This window comes from Lacerta agilis, chromosome 8, assembly GCF_009819535.1.
Source record: "Lacerta agilis isolate rLacAgi1 chromosome 8, rLacAgi1.pri, whole genome shotgun sequence".
Classification (NCBI taxonomy): domain Eukaryota; kingdom Metazoa; phylum Chordata; class Lepidosauria; order Squamata; family Lacertidae; genus Lacerta; species Lacerta agilis.
The window spans coordinates 61,360,595-61,382,833 of NC_046319.1; the positions used below are offsets into that span (position 1 = coordinate 61,360,595).

The 22,239-nt window shown below is 44.2% G+C and overlaps 1 protein-coding gene and 1 long non-coding RNA gene across 5 annotated transcripts in view; one reads left to right on the plus strand and one right to left on the minus strand.

The window, feature by feature from the left end:
* Positions 1–20,952, plus strand: part of RPS6KA1 (ribosomal protein S6 kinase A1) — a 119,720-nt gene extending 98,768 nt beyond the window's left edge. For 2 of the 4 annotated variants that reach the window (XR_004427183.1, XR_004427184.1), the window contains exons 20-23: positions 209–326; positions 2,138–2,275; positions 3,828–4,002; positions 20,927–20,952. Coding sequence is in view for 2 of the 4 variants with exons in the window: in XM_033157845.1 (XP_033013736.1) it covers positions 209–326; positions 2,138–2,275; positions 3,828–3,950 (379 nt within the window). In the remaining 2 variants the exon portion in view is untranslated. Of the gene's footprint in view, positions 1–208; positions 327–2,137; positions 2,276–3,827; positions 4,922–20,926 lie in introns of those variants that run through there. The other 2 variants (XM_033157845.1, XM_033157846.1) reach the window with 1 other exon arrangement.
* On the minus strand, positions 12,336–17,164 carry LOC117051454. Its single transcript, XR_004427185.1, has 3 exons — positions 17,085–17,164; positions 13,117–13,161; positions 12,336–12,570 (listed from the first exon to the last, which is right to left on the minus strand). It is a non-coding gene; the product is annotated as an uncharacterized LOC117051454 (long non-coding RNA).
* Positions 20,953–22,239: the final 1,287 nt, after the last annotated feature.

Sequence of the window (22,239 nt, forward strand, 5' to 3'; positions counted from 1 at the left end):
TTCTTTGCAAAAAAGCAACTTGTGCAGAAAAACTTTGTCTGCTGAAGTCTCTGCTAGGAGTTTAGCACCTCTTCTTTGTCCCTAGCTAGTCCCACCCCCATCTCCAACCTCCTTCCTCCCACTGTTCCAGGCTTACCACCCCTCCTTTCCATCTGCTACCATAGTGTTGCTGTTTAAAAATAATAATACAATTTCCCCTCTCTTGCAGGTACACCCCATTTGCAAATGGGCCCGGCGACACCCCTGAGGAGATCCTCATGCGAATAGGTGGGGGAAAGTTCTCCCTCAAAGGGGGGAATTGGGACACAGTTTCGGACGCAGCCAAGGTAAGACTGAGTGCCGATGTTTGAAGTGGAGTTTGGGTGCTGCCATCCTCCTTCTGGCTTGGGGCAGGGGCTTGCTATATCCCTGGGCTCCAAAGGAAGGAATGAAGTGACCCCTGCACCTTTCTCTTGTCATTAGCATGGTATCTGGAGAGCTATTGGTCCCTTTCAATTCTCTGCAGAATTTTTGTGTGTGGAACAACACTTGGATTCCTGAGAACATCTCCTTGCTCACTTTTGTTTTCTAGTTTCAAACTCTGTGGTTAGGAAGGTTTTCAGGCAATATTTGCAAGGCTGTGATGCCTGTTCCCTGAACGCTGTCTGTGGCTTCTGCTTCTCTTGCCCCCATCCTATAACACATCCTGACCTCGTTCCTGCATCTTCTGCTCCATCTTTTTCTCACTGCCCTTCAGAACAAAACATGCAGATCTTAAATGGGCAGAGATGTGTGTGAGATGTTGATACTGAGCACTTTTACGTAAAATGGGCAGGTCTGCCAAAATGGCATTGGATGTTCAATCCTGGTTGCAGAGTTTCTTGACCTCATTGCCCAGACCTTAGGGTGTGGTATTCAATGCTAGTCTTACTTGGATCAGACACACTGAAGTTGATAGACATGGCTAACTTATGTTCATTCATTTCAATGAGTCTTGAGTAGAACTTAGTTGACTATCCCTCAGTTATTATAATTTGGCTTGGAGCATGAACACCAACACCCATGGTAATGGCAAGAATTTTCTACATGTTCAGTGTGTCATACAAGAGAAATTTAGACATCTGGTATTTCCCCAAATATTGGGCCTGGTGACTGTCATGTTTCATTGTGGGGGCGGCAGACATTTTTTCCTTCACGATGCCCCAGAATAATTGAACATCCAGGACATTGAATGGTGAAGCGAGATGGTGGCTGGAATCTAGTCAGCACTAGATTCTAAAGGTATGAAAAAGTGTGACATTATTTGGCTTTTAAAATTATTTGTTTAATCAACAAGGTTTATAAACCACTTAATCACCCATAACTGATTAATGTTTATTAAGAAAAACTCACAAAATCAAAAGTTAAAAGCAAGTTCACTTGAAATTTATAAAAATATATGTAAAATCAGCCATTATTTTAAAATACATATAATAAAATAAGATTACATGTCAAGATAGGCTAAACACAGAAGGGGCTTTTTTGTTGCAGGCACTGAAATCAATACAGCAAAGGCAATATCAATGGGGGCAGGAAATTAAGAGGTCCTAGGGCAGGTGTCATCTGTGTCCACCCTCAAAAATGTTGCTGGGCTGTTGCCTGCTGGGATCTTGAATCAAAGCAGCACACACACTTCAGGAAGTTCTGTCTTACCTATTCCTACAATGGACTGCGATCTTGTTATCAGCCTTTTTTGGAATGCAGAAATTTCCCCTATGGGTTGATAGTAATCTATGCAGTCCTCTTGCCATCAATGGGTACTTGGAATGGAATAGGAGTGTAGATTAAATAGAAGAGCTATTACAATAAGAAGGGCAGGAGGAAAGAGAGAGATTGGGGGGATCCTTAACTACTTTAAAAAAATAATAATCAGATGCACAAGGAAGAAACAAAGCTTACTCTCTGTAGAAGAGAGAGGTCTACACCTGGCTATCAAGGGTACGCTTTCTTCTTCAAGACAACCAAAGTCAGATTCTGGGAACAGGCCTCAAATAAATATAGCCAGGAGCTTGAGAAATAGCAGCGCAGGCCTTATAAACCAGTCAAAAATCTGTGAATTTATAGATCACCCAGGTGAAAAAGGCATACAGCAGCTATATTCTCTGAACTCTTGTTGCAGGACCTGGTATCGAAGATGCTCCACGTTGATCCTCATCAACGCCTGACAGCCAAACAAGTCCTCCAGCACTTGTGGATAACCCAGAAGGACAAGTTGCCCCAGAGCCAGTTAAATCACCAGGATGTACAGCTTGTAAAGGTACAAACCGGGTGGGAGGTGGTGGCAGAGGGAGAGGGATTTGTGTGCTTCCTGCATTATCACCTTACATATAAACACATTGGCCATGTTGATATTTATTTATTTATTCATTTAAAATATTTGTAGGGTGTTTCTCTGCTCTTTAGCTGAAAATGAGGAACAGTGGCGTAGCAAGGGAGGGGCGATAGGGCCCCAGGTTCCAGGGGAGGGGGTGACATTTGGCAGCCCCTCCCGCCACTCCCCGCCGCCCGGCACCCCATCTGTGCTGCTCCACAAACGGCCGGGGCAACCCCACGAGCCACTGGTTGCCGCGGCGGCAGCAGCACCGGGCCGGATGCACTGCGCATGCCCAGAAATTCCGGGCATGCGTAGTGCATCCGAGTCGGCACCACTGCTCCCATGGCAACCGAGCAAGCGGCGGCTCATGGAGCTGCCCCGGCTGTCTGTGGAGCAGCACAGACGGGGCAGCCCACAAGCCGCTGCCCACCCGGCGGCCCGCCCGGTCGTTGCGGGAGCAGCAGCGCTGGGCTGGATGGACTGCGCATGCGTGGCATTTCTGCACATGCTCGGCCCATCCGACATGCGTCACAACACCCTGCCCCCAGGGGGGTGCCTCTGCGTGCCATCCCGGGCAGCCAAGAGGCTTCCTCCGCCACTGCTGAGGAATAGAGGTAACCAACAGAGCCAAAAAGCTGCTAGACATGAAAAAGCATCGAAAATATGTTACATTAAAAGCAGCATCATAAATAGGAATGGCAACAGTCGCTATTATCTCTATTGAGCAGCTCTCAATTCTCTCCAAATCCTCCAGGAAGTAAGACAAAGAGGAAGTCAGTCCACATTGTTATGGTAACTGTGAGCAGGTCCTGCTCCTAGTTGATACACTAAGGGATGGGATGCTGGGCAGGGACTCCCTGGCAGATTTCAAAATTTGGGGAAGAAGGAATGCAAAATCACATGGGAGACGATGTTCCCTGAGGCATTCCAGCCCCAGACCATTTAAGTGAAGGTTAGCCAGTGGCCAAAACTGATGAAAGTTGTAATGACATTGGGAGAGCCACAGGTCCACTGTCCCTGCTTTATAAGTCAAATCCCAGCACCTAGAACTGGGTGTGGAAACACACTGGGTACAGTACAAGGGGAATACATTGTAATTGGCACAGCCAGTCCCTCCTGGCAGAAGCAGCCAGCCAAGCAGAGCAAGGATTCATGCATATGGGTGGTAGGTTGCACCACTCCAAGGAGCTCGTTCACAAAAACAGGCACTGTGGACTACTCTCTCAGAAGCAACAACAGTAACCCCTTTGCGTGAGGCTGTTTCACACATTGCATGAGCTTGCTTCAAATGTATGTTCAACATGGAGACTGCCGCCAATTACAGCTGCCGAGGAAGTCTACCTGGTACGATGCATGTGTTTGCAAGCATATTGGCGCATCCATACTTTACCGAAGTAGCACTGGCTTGGCTTTGTTTCAGGCTCTTGGTCAGGTACCGGGAAGGGTTTCTGTGTGTGTGTAACTTAAGCAAACACCTGTGGCTCTTCTCTCCTAGGGCGCTATGGCTGCCACGTACTCCGCACTGAATAACTCAAAGCCAGGACCCCAGCTGAAACCCATCGAGTTTTCCTTCTTGGCTCAGAGGCGGGTCAAGAAGCTCCCGTCTACCACACTGTGACATGGGAATGTTGGGCTCTCTCTCTCTCTCTCTCTCTCTCACACACACACACCCAGTGCTGCTTCCTGACTGCACAAGCTGCTCTGGACATCCGGAGGAGCTGGAAAATATCACCCCAGCTAGAAGTCGACTTTGAAGCACTTCCTCAAATGCACATCAGGCCCAAGTGCCTTCAGGAAGACTAGCTCTTGCTATCCCTGTGGATTTCTTTTTTGTTTGTTTGTTTTAAATGTACAGAGAGACTGTAAAGAGAGTACAGAGAGACTGTAAAGCGATCTATATAGGTGAATGACAGAATTTGAACTTGCAGCAGTCCGTGGCGTGATGCTAGTGACACAGGCAATCTCCTCCACTTGCAAAAAAAGGCACCTTGGGCAAGTTGATGGCCCTGCAATGCAAACCTGGTTCAGCTGGAACAGCATTCGCTCCTCCCCTCTCACCAAGGTCACTCTCATGGGGTGGCTTGTTTGTTCTTAGGATCCCCTCTGTTTGTGCAGACTCTCTCTCTTTTACATAATCTATGAGTTATTGTGTGCATGAGCTTCTTGAACTTCATGCTTCCTATCCTCCAGGCCATGTGGCTGCTATCCAATAAGATTTCAAACTTCTTGTTCCCCCCCTCCTTCCCCATTTGGACATCACAATGTCATGGACACTCTCCCACTTGGCAGGGTTCTGGGATTACTCCTTTTTCTATATCCTTGAATCCAGTTGACTCCTAGACCTCTGCCGGATTATATCTAGCTTTTGAACGTGTAATGGGCTTGTAAGAAACTTTTCCCACTGTGAAAATATCATTATTTTTTAGGTGGGGGGTTGTCTTTGGTTTTTAAAAACTATCAAATAGCACAATCCAGAGCCTCATGATGCAAAGTGCAAAAAATCAGCTTTTTAATTATTTAACTGATTCTGTGGCTGGTAACTCAGGGTTTCTGTCCGAATTTTCAAATAAAACATACCATGCAGTTGAAGGTTTTTTTTTTCTGGTTGACTTCATACTCCCCTGTCCATCCTTGTTGCGCTGTAGGGTTTCTTCTACATTGCACCTAGTGTGAAGACGAACTAGTTTATTCCTTATTGGTAATATTTTTGTAATCCCAGTTTATTGTTCCTGTGCATGGTTTGCATACTCTAAATCTCCAGTAATCATAATGTGTTAGAGAATGCCTGAAAGGGTAGTGTGTTCATGTTGATGTGCCTACTTAGGATTTCTTGGAGAATGTTACAAAGATCTCTTGCAGTATGGTCTAAACTAAACATGGAGCAGGTTGCCATGGGTGGCTATTCCATTCACCTTGATTAAAAGGGCTGCACAGAACAGGAGAGCTTGAACCCTCCCATACCTTGCCTCCCTGTGCCTCCCTGTGCTTTTTCCAGCCTGGTTCACTTCTCACATCAGAGTTCCACAATATAGGTGAAGACCCTCTCCCATGTTCCAAATACTCATGCCTCCAAAACCAATAGAAATGTGGAGCCCCTCTCCCCACATCTTTAAGAGGAAGGAGGTTCATATGGGAGGAGATAGCCTTTGTTATCCTGGATGCAAACCTTTTAGAGCAGGAATGGGGAACCTCAGTCCCAGAGGCCAAAAACTGTCCTCCCTTTCCAGATCTCTGGGCTCTTCCCCAAGCTGTAGCCCCTCACTGGGCCTGCTCCTCACCCCTCCTCGGTTGCTTTTGCCTGGCTGGAATGTGTCCTTGAACTCTGCCTGGTCAGAGATGGAGTGTGTCTGTGTCTGTGTGTGGAAACCTTTGACTCCTGCATAGTTGGAATATAGCCACCTATACACCTGTAAGAATCTCATCTGTTTTCCCCAGCCACCATTGCCTCTGACCACACTGACAACTGTCATGTGGTCCCTGGGCTGGAAAAGGTTCCTTATCTTGATGGGAAGCACTAGCACCTTGAACAAACTGGTACCCAGCAGAGCTTTTTGGTCAAATAAGCATTAAATGTTGTTGCTTTCTCTTCACCTCTGGGGCTAATATATAACATACCGCTGCTGCGCCTTGCATCTTTTCTTGGCAGCTCTTCCTCGTAAATAACAGTATTAGGAGGACCCCACTCTTGTCCCTGATTAACCCCCCATAGAACAGACTGGTGAGCTCATCTAAATAATAAAACAATGCAGTGTCTAGGAGTTTCCAGACTCAGTTTGTGCTTTGAAGATGGCCCGTGCAGAACTCGATCTGAGATCACCCTACTAAATCAGCTTCATGTACTGGAGAATATTAACATCCTTCCCCCCAACCCTACCCCAAGTTTCCTGTATTTTTACCAGCTGTCAGAGCAGAAATTCAACAGATGGAGCTTTAACTGGGATGCAGCAAGGAAACAACACCTGCTCGAATTTTGCCTGTGTCAGTCATTTAAAAGCCTAGGGAGTCCCTGCCAGCAACAACTGAGCAGCAGATGGAGGACCTTTCATGTCAGTCCATGAGTTCAGTATCTCAACCTGCATTTGATAATTGTATAGATCCTTTAACCACATTACCAGTCTACCCTGGAACAACGGTGGATGGAAAAGCAGACTTCAGTGACATCAAACTCAAACAGGGCTGGGATTAGGAAATGGGTGAGGATTCTTTAGTCAGAAGACTTTAAAAGATGTCCGAAGATTTTTGGTAGGGGTAGAGAGGGTTTTTTTTAATTATTTTTAGCTCTGAGCACCCTGTAACTAAAAGAAACCTCTACTTATGTCCTAACTGAGGTCATATAATAAAAATGTACTGTATATATGCTGTTATATGCCACTGTGGCTGTTAACACTGTTGTAATATAGTTGCTGAGTATTAGGCAGTGTACACACTATGCACATGACTTGCCCCAAATAATCCTGGGAACTGTAGCTCTCTGAAGGGTAAACTACAGTTCCCAGGATTTTTTGTCTGGTGTGTACACAGCCTTCCTTAGAAAAGAAGTCAAATACAGGTGCAGTTATTAATATATGATCTAGAGATGCAAATGTTGTGATAGATAAATATTTGATATATGAATTTCATGTATTTTGTGTTATATCTCTAGTGGTAGAATTTTGTAAAATTAATTTTAAAAACAAAGTAGAAAATAAGCAGGGGTGTGTGGAAGAGTATAATTAAGTTCCCCTCCAAGGGAATGGCTGGTTGGAATCTTCAACAGCAGCGCTCTTGTTTGGAGAAGGATACACTGCAACCTTTAACCACCAGTTCCACTTTTACAAAGTGCAGTGTCAGAATACTATGCCTTGTTTTATACCCAGCCCCAAGCCCTAATTCCTCCTATTGTTATCTAGGCCAGTGCTAGCAGTCAGACTACTTTTTGTGTGTACAGTGGCTCTGAAGTAATAGCAATTGCCAGTCCAGAGAAATTATCCTCATGTTCAGAATGGTTCCGGCTTAGATTTGACTAAATGCAGGTCAGGTTAAGGAGGAGAAAATGGCAAAAATCTCATTTTTTGTGTGTGTGATTTATTTTCCCACAGTAGTATCAAAGAACTAACATAATTGGCACATCAGAGTTTCTAAAATATCAGATAACACCAATTCATTAGAATGCATGTCACCATTTAGGGGCTACTTTATCCTCCTGTATTACTGGTACGTACACATTTACCCTCTTTATGTATCATAGAGAGCCAAAATTAGTTTTTCTTGCTCTTTTTGCGGGGTAGGGGTGCCAAACCACATTTAACTTTTGCCAGTTGAAGATGCCACACAGTAGTAGGCTCTACATCAAGGGTAGAGAGCCTACGAACTCTCTGCCTGGTCCTCAGAACCCTTCCTTCACTTGCTCTGCATCACACCCTTGCTTTTGCTTGGTTGAAATGTATTCTTGAATTCTAATGCCTCCTGCTTGTCTGGATGGAGCTTTAAGAGGATGTGCAAGTGTGTGTAGAAACTAGCCTACTGGACAAAGGCAAAGTTTAACTTCCTTGCTCTATCAGCTGTTGCTTCTGGCCCTGTCAGAATGTAGCCCCTAGTAGGTAGTCCAGAAGGGAATTTGGCCCTCAGGCTACAAAGGCTTCCACACCACTGTTCTACAGCAACAGGAGTTGTGCTGATGAATGTGGGGCTTTCAGACATGGATGGAAGATGCACCAGGCCAGGCACCCCAAGTTGGAATAGTAGAAGAAAAAGTAGAAGAGGCTATGCTACTTGGATTACAGTGCTATTTCAAACATAGCATAATCCGCATAAATCCAGGTATTTGGCCTGATCCACAACATTTGAGTAAACAGAGCACCAGAGGAAACACTGCTGGTACCCATGGTTCTGGTGCGTTTGTTTATTATGCCTTGGGCTCTGGGTGCTTTCGGTGGAGGCGAGAGAAGCTATTTTAATAGTTCCTCAAAAGGAACTGCAAACCTGTGGCTCTGTTCTGTGGGTGAAGCTCTTGTGATTGGCCTGAGCAAATGCCAAACTTCCAGTCAGGAAAGTAGTTGGTCTGCAGTTCTAATCTCTAGTTGTCGGGTACGTTTTGACATCTTCTAGGTCTGATCTGGCTGTCTGCATTCCTGCGAAGGTAGTGGTTGTGCATCAGCATGGTGCATGAGAACAAAGTTCCAGATTGTGCCCTGACTCTGTGCAGGTCATTGGAAACAAAGCTAACCCAGAATGGGAATTTCCCCCATTATTTTACCATGTCCTTCTGTGTGGACTTCTGCAGTGTGTGTGGATAAGATAGATAGATAGATATAGATAGATAGGAGAATGTTCCATCTCCAAGTGCTTGAAGTGCAGGCGAGGGAATCATTCTCTATGTTTTGGGATGGCTCCCTTTGCTGCAGTTTTAGAAGGCTGGGATGGGGCATGATTTGACCCCTTTTTCTATGTGAAGGACCTCCATGGCCCCTCTACCTGGATCTTTCCATCATGTGTTTCTTTAGCAGTATGCAAGGAGCAGGACATGGCTAACATTGGGCTGAAGCTTGTAGGTTTCACCTCCCTGCACACTTCTCATCCTTTGAGCATTGCAAGCAAACAAACATTTTTTAAAAACCTAAAGAAAACGGAGTCTGGTGCCCTCATTGCCACATATAAGCATATACTGGAAACAGTTTTATTTTAGTGGACAAAGCATTGCTTGTTTATTAGACCTTTAAGTGAACTGTTTTCCCAGCTACCTGCTGTCTTCAGTTTGCTGTGTATTAAATCATTTTGCTTATTTTAAATTGTTTAAAATAGCCTTGAGTTTTAAATTTTAATGCCACATTGGATAAAACTCTTGAAAGCTACCAATCTCTGTACTGTGATTGCTTTTCAATCTTTCTGCAAGGGAGAAGTGATGATCTTTTGGTCTGACAAAACATAATTCACCTCAATGAGGATTACTTCTGAGTAAAATGGCTAGCTTTTTGTTGCAAATTATACCAAAACTCTTATGTAAATAGCACTCCATGTTATGCAAATATTTAGATTAGTCTTCCTTCTACCCAAAGCCCAGGACGATTAGATGAATGAAGGAGCTGCATGGTGTAATTAATTGATTCATAACCGATCAAAATTTGATTTGATTTTTATTTTATTTTTTTACTTGGAATTTGCCAATCTGTTTGTCATTGGTGGAAAAAAAACCCACCTTCAACTGACTACGCAGGGATGTTTTACAAAAAAAAATGCACCACTACCATCTCTCTAATTCCTTTAATGTGATGTAAGAGCGACACAAGCTGGACAATATGGTTTTTTTCCTAACTTGATGGACTTATGAGCATGGCTGGTGCAGAATGTGGTGGCCAGACTGCTGATAGGACACATGGCTTTCAACGCTAGAATTGTAGCGTTGGAAGGGAGTGAAACCATTGTTAAAATATCTTGCTGCACATTTATTACTAAACCAAGTTCAAGGTCCTTGTATGAATCTACAACTTTACGCAATTTCAGTCCAGGGTGCATTATGGACCACCTAAACCTTTATATCCCAGCTCATTCACTGAGATAATATGCAGTAGTGTTGTTAGTTGTTTCCCCAGTTGGCGAGGCTCACATGACAGCAACAAGAAACTGAGCCATTACAGAGGTACCTCAGGTTACATATGCTTCAGGTTACTTACTCCGCTAACCCAGAAATAACGCTTCAGGTTAAGAATTTTTCTTCAGGACAAGAACAGAAATCGCGTTCTGGCGGCGCAGCAGCAGAAGGAGGTCCCATTAGCTAAAGTGGTGCTTCAGGTTAAGAACAGATTCAGGTTAAGAACGGACCTCCAGAAGGAATTAAGTTCTTAACCTGAGGTACCACTGTAGTACAATCAGCCCAATCCTGTTCAACACTCTGCCAATAGAAATTCAGCAGGCACCTTCTGTTTTAACCTTCAGATGTCTACTGGAAGCTTTTCTGTGCCACCAAGCTTATTAGGAAATTCAGAAAATATTTTTCTGTAATAGTTATATGATCTCTGATTTTACGTGGTATTTACTGTACATACATGTGATTGTTGAAAACTGCTTTGATATTTTAATTAATAGTGGTGTACAAATATTTTTATAAATAAGGCAAGAGACAAAAGATGGACTCTTGGGGTAGGAAAATTAAAGGCCACTCACTTGCTGGACTTATATAGCAGAGTAGTTAGGGAGACAAATGAGAAAAGGATTGCAAGCCAAGGGCAATATAAGCTAATATGGAATAAATACTATCTTAGTTGCAAATAAAACATGGTGAGAATTTTGCCTGGTGCTTTAGATGTGCCAGGGGAAGTTTGTCTGCATTATTCACACACAGCGTATGGATTTATTCCAACAACACCCACAAATGTTGAAATAGGCTTTGGGGACAACATGAATACCCTTGCCTAGGTGACTCTTGCCGGTTTGCCTTTGACTGAATTACATTGTGAATCAACTCTTTTTAGGGTTTTCAGTTGTTATAAGAGTATGGAATAAGAGGGATGCTGCAGTCCTGGATTTCCATTTCTTTCTCAATCAGGACACCTGCTCCCTTTCTCTGCCCTATCAATCCAGTGGCTGGTCTGTCTCAATTATGTCAATTAGAGGTTCAGTGCTGCCTTACTGAATTGAGCTGGCTTTTCCTCCCCTGATAGAATTGGAATCCAAACTGCGGATGGGAATCACCCAGGCTGCTTTTTATTGTTTGCTTATTAGAAAATTAGTTTCCATGGACCCAATGGAAAACAGTGTTGCTGAAACATAACAAACTGGTTTTCCCCGCTCCCAATATATTTGAAGTTTCACTGAGGTTTTCAAGACCCAGACTCACTAGTATCTTATGCAACTATTAATTCATCTGTTGTAGCAATGCTGCTTGCCTCCTGCCCAGTCTTTTTCCAAACTGGTGCTTAGATGGACAACAAGACAATGTTTTCAGTGAGTATTATCGTGTGTATTATTTATTCACATGTGAGCCTGCTGCCTTCCCACCCCACCCCACCCCATCAACCAACGCAACATATTCACTGGTATTCTAACTATTGAGCCTCACTGCTAGGCTATGAAACAGCCATTGATTGTCATAAAGTCTACCAACAAAGTACCGGTAAATGACAAACTGCAGAATGCAAATAATGTGCAGACAGAATTTGGGGGTGGGGGTGGAGAAGGTTTAAGTGTGGACTTTAATGTTTACATCGATGATGAAGGGGCTGGTCATGCAACCCCAGAGAGGATTTTGTATTGTGGGTGGGGAGGCAGGAGCAAATAGCAGTGGAGTCCAGCATCCTATTCTCACAGTGGCTCACCAGGTGCCTTCTCTGGGAAGCCCAAAGCAGGATGTGAGTGCAACAGAACTCTCCCATCTGTGATTCCCGGGAACTGGCATTCAGAGACACGCTGCCTCTGCGTTAGAGACAGAACATAGCCAGCATTCATGGCTCACTGAGAAAGCAGTATTCATGGGGCTTTAGGCTAAAAGGCAGTATATAAACAAGCCATGCCATACACTACTTCTAAAATTACCAATGCATCTTTTTAATTAGTAGTGTTGGGGCGATCTACATTGTTTTAGTGTGTTCACACTTCTTATTTTGAGGTCTTCCCAAGTTTAGCATGGAAGAGGGTAGACCTGCCAGAGTATCTCCTATTCCCAGTCCTAGAGGGAATGTGAAGTAAAGTAAAAGGATAAAAGGTTTTTGTCCCTGCAATAAGCACACAGCCATCAGTTTGCTTCCTATTCCGTGAAAGGCTGCCTCAGTGCCTCAATGCCACATCAGGCCCACCACGCTGGGCCAGTCCCTTTGAACACAGGACAATAATAAAAGCCCTGCTGGATCAGACCAGTGGCTCATCTAGTTCAGCATCCTGTTCTCACAGTAGGCAAGCAGAATTCCATAATTTAACTTTGTGCTGTGTGAAGAAGTCCTTTTTTTTTTTTTTTTTGTCTGTCCTGGATTTTGGTGTAAAATCTCTCTCGCCCATCTTTCCACATCTAACCCTGCAGTTTCAAGCTTCTCAATTGTCTCTCTTCCCTTGCTTTCAGTTCTTGGGTACATAACTGGTTTAGGCTTCTTAAATGTTGTTTATTTCTATTAAAACTGTTTATAGCTTGTCCTTCATCTGTCTGGATATCTGAGCTGTCTACTTTTCTGGCTTCCGTTCTCCTGCTTCAACCAACACGGCAAGTGCTCTCTCAACACAGAATCCCGAGACTAGACAGCTACTACGCTTCTGACCTGACGGCTGACAATTTTCTGGTTTCAAATTAAAGAGAAGACGAAATTAGCAAATTAATTGTTTGCTGTATTTTTGCTAGGTGTTGTGTCAGCTGCCTTAAGCTTGGCAGCCAATTGAAAGCTCAGCTGGAGCCATCCTGTATAGGAGGTGGAGCTCTGCGTTGGGCCTTGCTATCCACAGAGTGTCAATCACATTAATTTTAAATTACTTCTGTACAGCCTGGTGTCAAAATGATTAAAGCATGAAGAGGAAAGCAGAGAGGAAGAGACACTTACCTTGCAATTACAACAAGGACACATCTCCCCCCCCCTTTCATCAGTCTCCAAACTTAAAATATTTGTCCTCTACAAGCATACCCAAGATATTGGAAAATTGAGAGTGATTTTTTTCTTAAATGTAGCTACATTTATGAGGCATTAACTTCTAAGATACATTAAATAATACAGTGAATGATTAAATAATGAGTAATCTTCCTTATAGTGTGGATTATCATAGTCTATGTGGTGCCCTCCACATTCAACAATGCAAGGGTGAGTACAAAGAAAGTAGAGAATATTTCTTACATCTTATGAGATCTTATCAGCTGATCATTTCTGGATTCATTTTGTCTAGTTAAAAAAGGAAGAAGAGGAAATTGTTAACATGTGAAGAGAGAAGTCACTTAAATATGATTTGTTCTGTTTTCATACACATGCCTTCCCCCTACCCTGAACCCCTTTCCCCAGATTTAAGGGTGCTTCAAGTATCTGAAGGAGAAACTCCACATTTCCATCCTATTTGTGCCTTTACTTGCTCTCAGCAGCTGTACTAAGTCACTGTCATGTCCATGTTTCGAGAGTCCAGGGTAAAAAGGTCTAGTAACTGGACTAGAGATGTACAAGATTCATTCTCTGTTGCTTTCAGAACTACCATAACAATTTTGAGAATATGGAGAGGGACTGCTTGAAAATGAGAAAAGGGTACAGAATTTAAAAATTGCATCCATTATACCATGCCAATAGCAAATTCATTCTCCCTGGATCCTTACGTAGCCAAAACAGCACCATCCATGTATAAAAGGGAGATACTTGCAGGCTTGGGAGAACTTCAAGGTTTACAAAAAAGAGACAAAAAGAAAATCCCAACTAGAACAGTGTGGGCTGAATATGCTCAGTGGGCACAGAATGCTAATTGACTTTCTGGGGTAGGAGAAAACCAGGGAGAATGGCATGGAGAATCCTGGCAGAAGCAAGGAACGCTGACCACAGGGCAAAATTTGTACTACTAAAGTTGTCTGGTTTTAAGTAGAAAGGGGAGAGGTGATAACTTAGTACCAGAGCATGTGTTTTCTATGTGTAAAGGCTCTTTTTTAACCTCCAACATCTTCAGTTACTTTTCTCAACTCTGGAGGCTGAGAGAGATCCCTCCCTTAAGACCCTGGAGGGCTGCCTCTAGTCAGCGTAAACAATAAGGAGCCAGATGGACTGTTGGACTGACATGATACAAGGCAGATCCTTATTCTTGTGAGGCAATATTATGTCCAGACAAATTGGTACCACTTGTAGATATACTCTAGTAAGATTTAGAACATGCAAGCAATTGACAACCTCTGAAAACACTATACCCACGAATGATTTCTACAATTTTAACGTTTACTTAGCACCAAAAGTGTGCTAGGCTCTATTAAACAGGAATCTGTTGAAGCAAATGCATGGAACCCTGCTGGCACTGGTGTTAGCTTAATGCCTCCCTTTGTCAGCACTGGCAGAAATGGAAGAGGATTGATAATGATCCTATCTTAAGTAAAACAACAACAACAATGTGTGTGGTGGGAAGTGTCTTGTACCATGTTTTTCCTTCAGTAACAGAAGTAAGAAGCTCTTGAAAGTGCTTTTAATCGGCGTTTCTCAATGTGGGAGCCATGGACAGTTGCCAGGGAAGTCCAGGATTAAAAGTATAACCATGCTTCCTTTCTTTTAGGGTTGAAGTTGGATGTATGGCCCTAAATCTGGGTTGAGATTATACTGTTAACTGAATTGTCTGTCATACATTTGAAGAGGTTTGCATAGCAATAGCTGCGAAAGTATTTTCCAGCAAAACCAAGAGCCTATTGTGACATCTTAAAAGCTAACAAATTTATTATGGTTTAAACTTAAATAGATTACAGCCCACTTTATCAGATGCACAAATCTTGAGTTTTACACACTCACACATATTACACAGAGAGACACACACATACATAGACTGAAGTTTGGGGGAGGGGATTATAAACAGTGAAGTCAGAGGGAAATGGAATCCAGAAAGTACAGAGGTGGTGATAATTATGTAATTAACAGGGGCCATTCACCAAAAATATAAAAAATAGCTGCTGATAACATAGACATCTTGTCATTGGTAAGCAGAGCTGCCCAAGGCATTTTGCTGCTTGAGGCAGAAAGCAAATACCGCTTCCCCTAGTCAAGGCATATAGTTTGGCACCCGAGGCAGAGAATCACACGTGCCTCTTTCCCTCCCCAGGCAGTAAAAACAATCATAAAATTTAAAAACTAGCAATTTGCTGCCCTTCCATAACACACAAAACCAGAACAAAATCGAAAATTCTTTCTAGTAGCACCTTAGAGACCAACTGAGTTTGTTCCTGGTATGAGCTTTCGTGTGCATGCACACTTCTTCAGATACACAAAACCAGGTGACTCTGTCTGCCTAATGGTAGGGCCAACCATGTTGGTGTCGATTAACACATGTAATGTGAAAAACCATTGTTATTACTAAATAAATCTGTTAGTCTAATGTGGCACAAGAGTCATTGTTGTTGGTGTTTGTTGTTAGTACTAGGAGAGGTCCACTCTGACAAAGTTAAGAAAGCTCTTGCTTTGATTGTTTGCCACCAAGTGTAGGATATGGCTGGCATCATTTGCTAAGTGTAGCAGAACTATTTGCTCTGCAACCATTTCCTGTGGAATATTCTCTTTGCTTAGGCAAACAGTGGTCTAGGTGGTATGGGAACTGATGGATGGTCCATCTACAACAATTTCTTTTTATTTCTATTTTAAATACCATAATTGTGCTCTGCTACATATGAATAATGGAGTGCCCGGAGAAGGTGCAGACAAGCTTTTCCCACCCCAGCCACACATAGTTTTTTATTGATAAATTAACCAGTGGTTCCTAACTCACATCTCTTTTGCTTTCACAACAGCACCCACCCCCAAAAATCCTCTCTTCCCAAAGCTCGCACATCCTTGCTTGCTTACTTGCTTGCTTCCTCCTTCCCTACTTATACCCTTGATCCTATGACCAGATAAGCCCCTGTTGTGAATAAGAGATGGCTATGGAATGTGCACATCATAGTATTAACATGAATCTGAACTTGAGCTAACGCTGCCTGCAATCTAGGAGCTCGTCTGTGTGCTTGGCCTGTTTCACATGCAAATGAAAGTAACCAAACAGAAAGAAAGAAAGAACAGTTTAATTGAAGTAATGACATATTTTCTCATTTTACTAAGGGAAATTTGCAAGAACCGGCGCCAGGGGGCAGCACAGGGAGAGTTTTTGTTCTCTTCCCTGCAGTTGGGCCGTTTTTCCTCCTGATTGTGCTAAATGCTTATGTACCAATGTTTCCATTTACAAACCCTGCCTCCCCTCCCCCATCCTCCAGCTCTGCTCTGCCGTTAACCCTCTGCGATGCTGCTGTAGCAGCAGCTTGCTATGGAGCCTATTCCCCACCTCCCAGCTGACATGCAGCTTCGTGATGGGATAAATTGAAGGTCTCAGAAAGGAGACTGAGAAAGAGGAGTGTGGGGGGGGGGCTCTCTAGTAGCAAAAATAAAATAAAATAAAGGGAGATAAAGCGGGGAGGGGGGGACACACACCGAACGGGGTTTGCCCCTTATTCTAGCCCTTTCTAAATCTGTAGGAGTATGGAGGGGTGGGGGAAACTGCTGCTGTGCGCTTTCCAGATTGGGGGGGGGGGGTTAATTAACACTCCATTTGGGATAGTGGCGCAAGCTACAGCCGACTCTGAAACACACACATACACACACCCCTGGAAAAGTTAATTTTCCTTGTTTGGAAGTAAGCAAACGCCGACCTGCCTTAGATTTTAGTGGACTGGGCGCCCCCTCGCCTTCAGAGAAGGCGCTCCACTATCTCACGTTTCGGGGTTCACCCCTCTCTCAAACGCGCCCGTGGGGTTTTGTTTTTTTAAAAATTATTATTTGAAGGAGTGGGCTTTCTTCAGTGGACAACAAAGGTTCCTCGTTTCGCCCCACCCCAATTTCGGGGTTCCGCTTTGGAAAAGTGCTTCTGCGCCCCTTGACTTTTTAAAAAAAGTGTTATTGGGGTCATTATGCCCTTCCCCCCTGCTGTGTTCTGTAAACGGATGACAATTTTTTCTCCTTATGTTCCTGTTTGGACGACAGATACCAAACGCCTCTGCTCTTTTTAGGTCAAGTGTACATCTGTACCCCCTTTAAAATGTGCGGGTTTTGTGGTCTTTTTTTGTTGTTGTTCAGACAGTGAGCACTGTATGTGGTGCCCCCGTGACGATTACTTTTGAGTTCTGTACTCTTGCGCTGCCCTCTGGGCTCAGGCTCGCTTTTTACCTGACTGACTGACTACCCGCCCATTCCCCTCACAGTATAGGACGTGCTCCCCGCCCCCCTCCTGGCCGCCCCACCCGCTCCTAAGCGGGAGTTTCCAGGAAGCGCTGAGCAGAGCCGCAGTATCGCTCAGCCGCTCTCTCTCGCTAAAACCCCTCCGCCGAGACTGTGGCAACCACGTCAAGTAGTTCCCCGGTCTCACCGCCGCGAGCCCTCGCTTTCTCTTCCCCTTGCGAGGGTTAGGGCGAGCGAAGAGCAAGCCCGGCGCGTACTGGGATTTGAAGGACGCTTCGGCCGGCGTGAAAAACGAAGTTGTGCGTGTAAATATGCTGTATGTGAGGTGGGGGGAACGAGTCCCGGCCGCGGCGGCGGCATACAGTCGACAAACGACGGAGTGAGAGAGCCGAATATCTCGTTTAGCGAGAGGGGAGGGGAGTGAGCGGGAAAACGCGGTTCGGAGCTGGGAACAGCCTTTCCCTCCCCCACCCCCACTCCCTAGCCGGGGGCGCTTCTCACTGAGTTTCAGAGGCGCCAAGCTCTGCCGAGCCAGGGAGCTTCGAGCCTGTCCTCTTTACACAGAGTAAAGGGGGCGCCTGCTCCCTGCCTTTCATTTAGTCCTCCTCGCAAGCCATGTGTATGTGCCAGTTTCAGCCAGACAACCCCCCCACCCCACCCGACGCACACACTGAGGGCGCCCCAGTTTTCAGTCACGGGGCATCCGCCTCAGATTTCTGTTGCCCAACCTAACACGGACGTTTGCGGCGAAATAAATAGCTGGAAAAACACACACGTACACGTTTTCACCCCTTCCCCAATTATTGCCACACTACAAGAGCTTTAAAGTGTGGCTTTTGAAAATAAGGCAACCCCCCCCACACACACACACACCCCACTAGAATCCTGGAATTCACTTCATAAAACACCTCAGCAATATCAAGAGCCCAACTGAGTTAAGAATTTCCCCTTTATGTTTTAAAAAGCCTTCTCTGACCCATGAAACAACCTTCCTATGAAGTACAGAGCTCCCTGGAAGCTGTGCAGTTGGGCTTTTATACTGTAAACTATCCTGTGATCCTCAAATGAAGGGTGATATAGAAATTAAATAACTGCAGACACTGGACTATAAACCAGCCCTGCTCCATTTGGGGGGGTCTCCTGCACATTGCCCTAAACTTTGGTTCCAAAGCCCTGCCTTGACAACAGCCCTGAAGCTGTGCCTGCGGTGACAACATTTTTTAGAGAGAGAAAACGTTTCGTTGTAGACACCCTCAGGATTAGGGGGAATATTCCTTCATTTCTGTGGATCATTCCCTCAAGTGTACAGATATAACTAGAGCAGCAAATTTGTCCTCTGAAATAGTGATGACGTCGCAGAATTGAAAGCAGGACTGAAGTGAAGCAGGGAGATGGGGAGCAAAGTTGGAAAGTGGGAAAGGCCCTGCTTGTAGATGAGATAGGGGTGGATGGGTTAAGAACAAAGGAATCAGCAGCCTTTGGTGATTAATTTGCAGAAAATATAGACAGGAAGGACACAGGAATCATAGGAAGAAGCTAGTGGCACTGCTTCCAATTCAGACATTCATTTCTCGCTGTGTTGCATCTGGTTCTGAGCTCTCATTCTGACAAGAGTGAAGGATTTAAGAGGAAATGCTGAAGGGAAAGGGCGATTTGAAAAGTTGGTGGATATTTCAGGAGGAAGTACTAATTAGAACTTGGGCAAGCAACAAGATTTGTAAAAATTGAGCCAGCTTTCAACAGAGAGCCAGTGATACTGGCTCTGCTCATGCACTCATGCCCAAGGGCTTAACAGTGGTGTCCAAACCCAACAAAGAGGGCCAGATTTGATGAAGTGAAGGGCTGTGGGGGCTGACCAAAGTTGTTGAGCTTTTTTTTAGCATTCAAGTTTTTTAGGGTTGGAGTTGTTGAGCTTCTTTTAGGATTGTTATTGAGGTTTTTTGAGGATTTTACCCCAGGAAATAAACTGCCACGGGAGATGTATTAAACTGACCGGCGAGCCAAATTAGACCCCCAAAACAGACTTTGGACATTCCTGGCTTATATGGAGGCAAAGGGCTCTTTTAAAAACATCTCCACAGTACAAACTACAACAGCAGCTTTGGCAGAGCCCTTTCCTTAGGCATCTCGAAGGCTCACTACCATTTCCCAATATCTTGGCTTGCTCGCAGGAGAGAGTCACCGAGGTGCATAATAAGGAGAGGGCCATGCCAAAGCCTTCTTTGCTGTATATGCTGACAGAGAGTAGGTTAGAAAGCCTTTTGCTTGTGACTCAACTTGGGAGTAAGTAAGATGAGTGTCCTTGGGATCAGAGGATATGCAGGAGACCAGATGAAAAACTTTTAGGGGATGACTGTGCTCCCCAGGCTTTCCTCTCATAAAATATATGTCAATTAACACGTGGCTTACAATTTCTAAAAGTATTGTTTTTAAACAGGGCTGCAGAGTGGTTAATGGGGCAACTGACAGAGTCCTTCCTAATACACCTTCGTTCCCATTGATTCTGCAAAAGAGAAGTTCTGAGCTCTACTATGGTATTTTTTCCACCAAAATCAAATCCAAACAGAGAAGTCCTGCTTTGTCAAACAGTAAGTATACAGTTACATAGGTTCTTTCCTTTGTGGAAATCACATTCTGGCAGAAGTACAGCATATATCACACTTTTTGGGCCTTTAGTTTAGACCAGCTTATTTTTAAAAAATGGGTTTTTAAATTATTTGTCTTTCCAAAGGAAATACTTTTCTCATTACCCCTTTCCACTGGGTATGTTATTCCCACCCACATGGAATGATAATCCCGAGTCTCTTTCCCAGATAAAGAAAATTCAGAATCTGGCCAGGCTTGCTGCACATTTTACTTTGCACTACACTCTGCAAATCCTAACTCTGGATTTCTACCAGAGCTTCGCATCCTCCAATTAAGCTGGCTGGGAGACAGGGGCAAAAACAGTGAACATTCTGAAGACTTGTTTTCTACTGATTCAATTTCTACATCTCAGTTACCCAGTGTACCTATTAACCCAGAGAAAGAGGGCAAAATCCTAAGTATTCGCAAGCTTATTTTTGCTGTTTTTCGTATCCCATTTGTAGCTACAAAGGCTTCGCATCCTCCTGTTAGTGCTGCTGAATAGAACAGAGGACTGATGAGAATTCTCAGGCCTTGCTCTGGTTTCCCCGCCCCCTCCATTACCCCATCCTCCCCCTCAAGGCTCCCATAACTTGCATCCCTCCTGTTAACACTGAAAAGAGGGGAATACAAGAAGCTCTGATGGTTTCCTCCCAGATATATATATATTCTCTACCAGTCAAAACCTACATACGCTGCCCTGTCTAATTACAAAACCCACAGCCTGCTTTGTTGTCACATCTGACTGACACACACAGCCCAACTACTCAGCTCAACAGAAAACAAAAACAGGACTGCCTGCATTTCACTTCTATTTACATTTTAGCGCCCTTTTTAAAAAGTTAAATCTTTGTCATTTTTTCTGAATTGCAAAGTGTCTCTTTAACCCAGAGGTTTTCAACCTTTTTGTGTCCATGGCTCCCCTGACCAACTACATTCTTTCTGCCTCCTCTCCTCTCTCCTTGGGAGTCCTTTGGGCAGCAGCTGCCACCACCCCTGGTCTCTGAGCAGCTCCCACCCTAAAGAGAGGTGCCTCCTTATACCACCCCACAGGGGCCTGGGAAGAGGATACCCCCAGCCTTCGTGGACTGACAGAGACTGGCCAAAGGTGAACCTAACTCAACTTGTTATTAACACAACACAACACAACACAACACACACACACACACACAGAGAGAGAGAGAGAGAGAGAGAGAGAGAGAGAGAGAGAGTTACCAATGTGTTTCCCCCATACCCCTTGTTGATCATTGAGGCTACCCACTTACTTGGGAATAAGATTGCAGTATACTGACCTGGGATTTGGGAATACATTACTCTGACATAATGGGACTTCCTTATAAAGAAACATGTATAGGACTCCTCTGTAAAATGCTTCTGATAACACATTCTCTAAGATGCTCACATCTGTATGGGCAAATTTGTGGTTCAGCTATCTATGTCAGCATAAATGTCCAAAAAGGGCATGACAAGAGGAGATGTAGCTGGGGTGGAGATGCCCTTACATTGGATTCTTTAGCTGCTTTTGAAAAAATGATGGGGCTTGAGGAAAGACAAGAAATAACTACAGCAATGGCCTGTGGCAAAGTCCCTGTATTTGTTACATTAAAAAACGACTGGAGAATCTGATGCATATTCTCTCCAACCATCCCCAAACTCATTGTCAGGAGCGAGCCAGCAGTAAAGCACACTGGAAATAACTCTTTATTAGGAAAAAAGGGATCTGCACAGGAGTGCCCAGCCCTAATGAGCACAGTAACTCTTTGCTAGGTCCTTGCCCCCATGAAGCAGTTGTGGAGACTGAATGTCCCTCCCCCCCAATAGCTGCCTAAGTCCCCTCCTCTCCAGGGTTTTCCCCAATCTGAGACTGTGCCTTCATGCCTGACTTTGCTCCTCCCACTTTATGCCTCTCCTGGTCCTGGGAGACCAGGAGGGAGAGGAGTTTGCCTCAACAGGATAGAGAGATACCTGTACTTCTTCACCAGCCTGATTCTTCTCTGCCTCTTGGCCTCTATAATAATAATAATAAAACTTTATTGCAGCTATAAGCTCATACATAAATAGACACGCAAATCATACCTGCCTTACAATCCATGCAAAAACAGCTAAAATAATTACATTAAAATAAAAATAATAACATAAAATATTTACAATCAGGAGAAATAAATATAAATTCAACCTATGCTACTATCAGGAGTTATGGGCCCAAAAGGGGTGGAAAAGAACCATTAGGATTCCTGTAATAGGCCATTTCGCCTCTTATTGTTCAGATACCTTGCCACTTGCAAGGTTACTGTTGGGTTAGAATCCTGGAGTAAAAGGGTAAGCTGGATCTCAACTGGAAGTCCAGAGAATTTTTGGACCAGTGGGCTCAACAAATTTCTCCTGACATCACTGTATAAAGGGCAGATAAAAACAATATGCAGGAGGGATTCCCTCGACAACTCATCACACGAGCATAAATCTGAT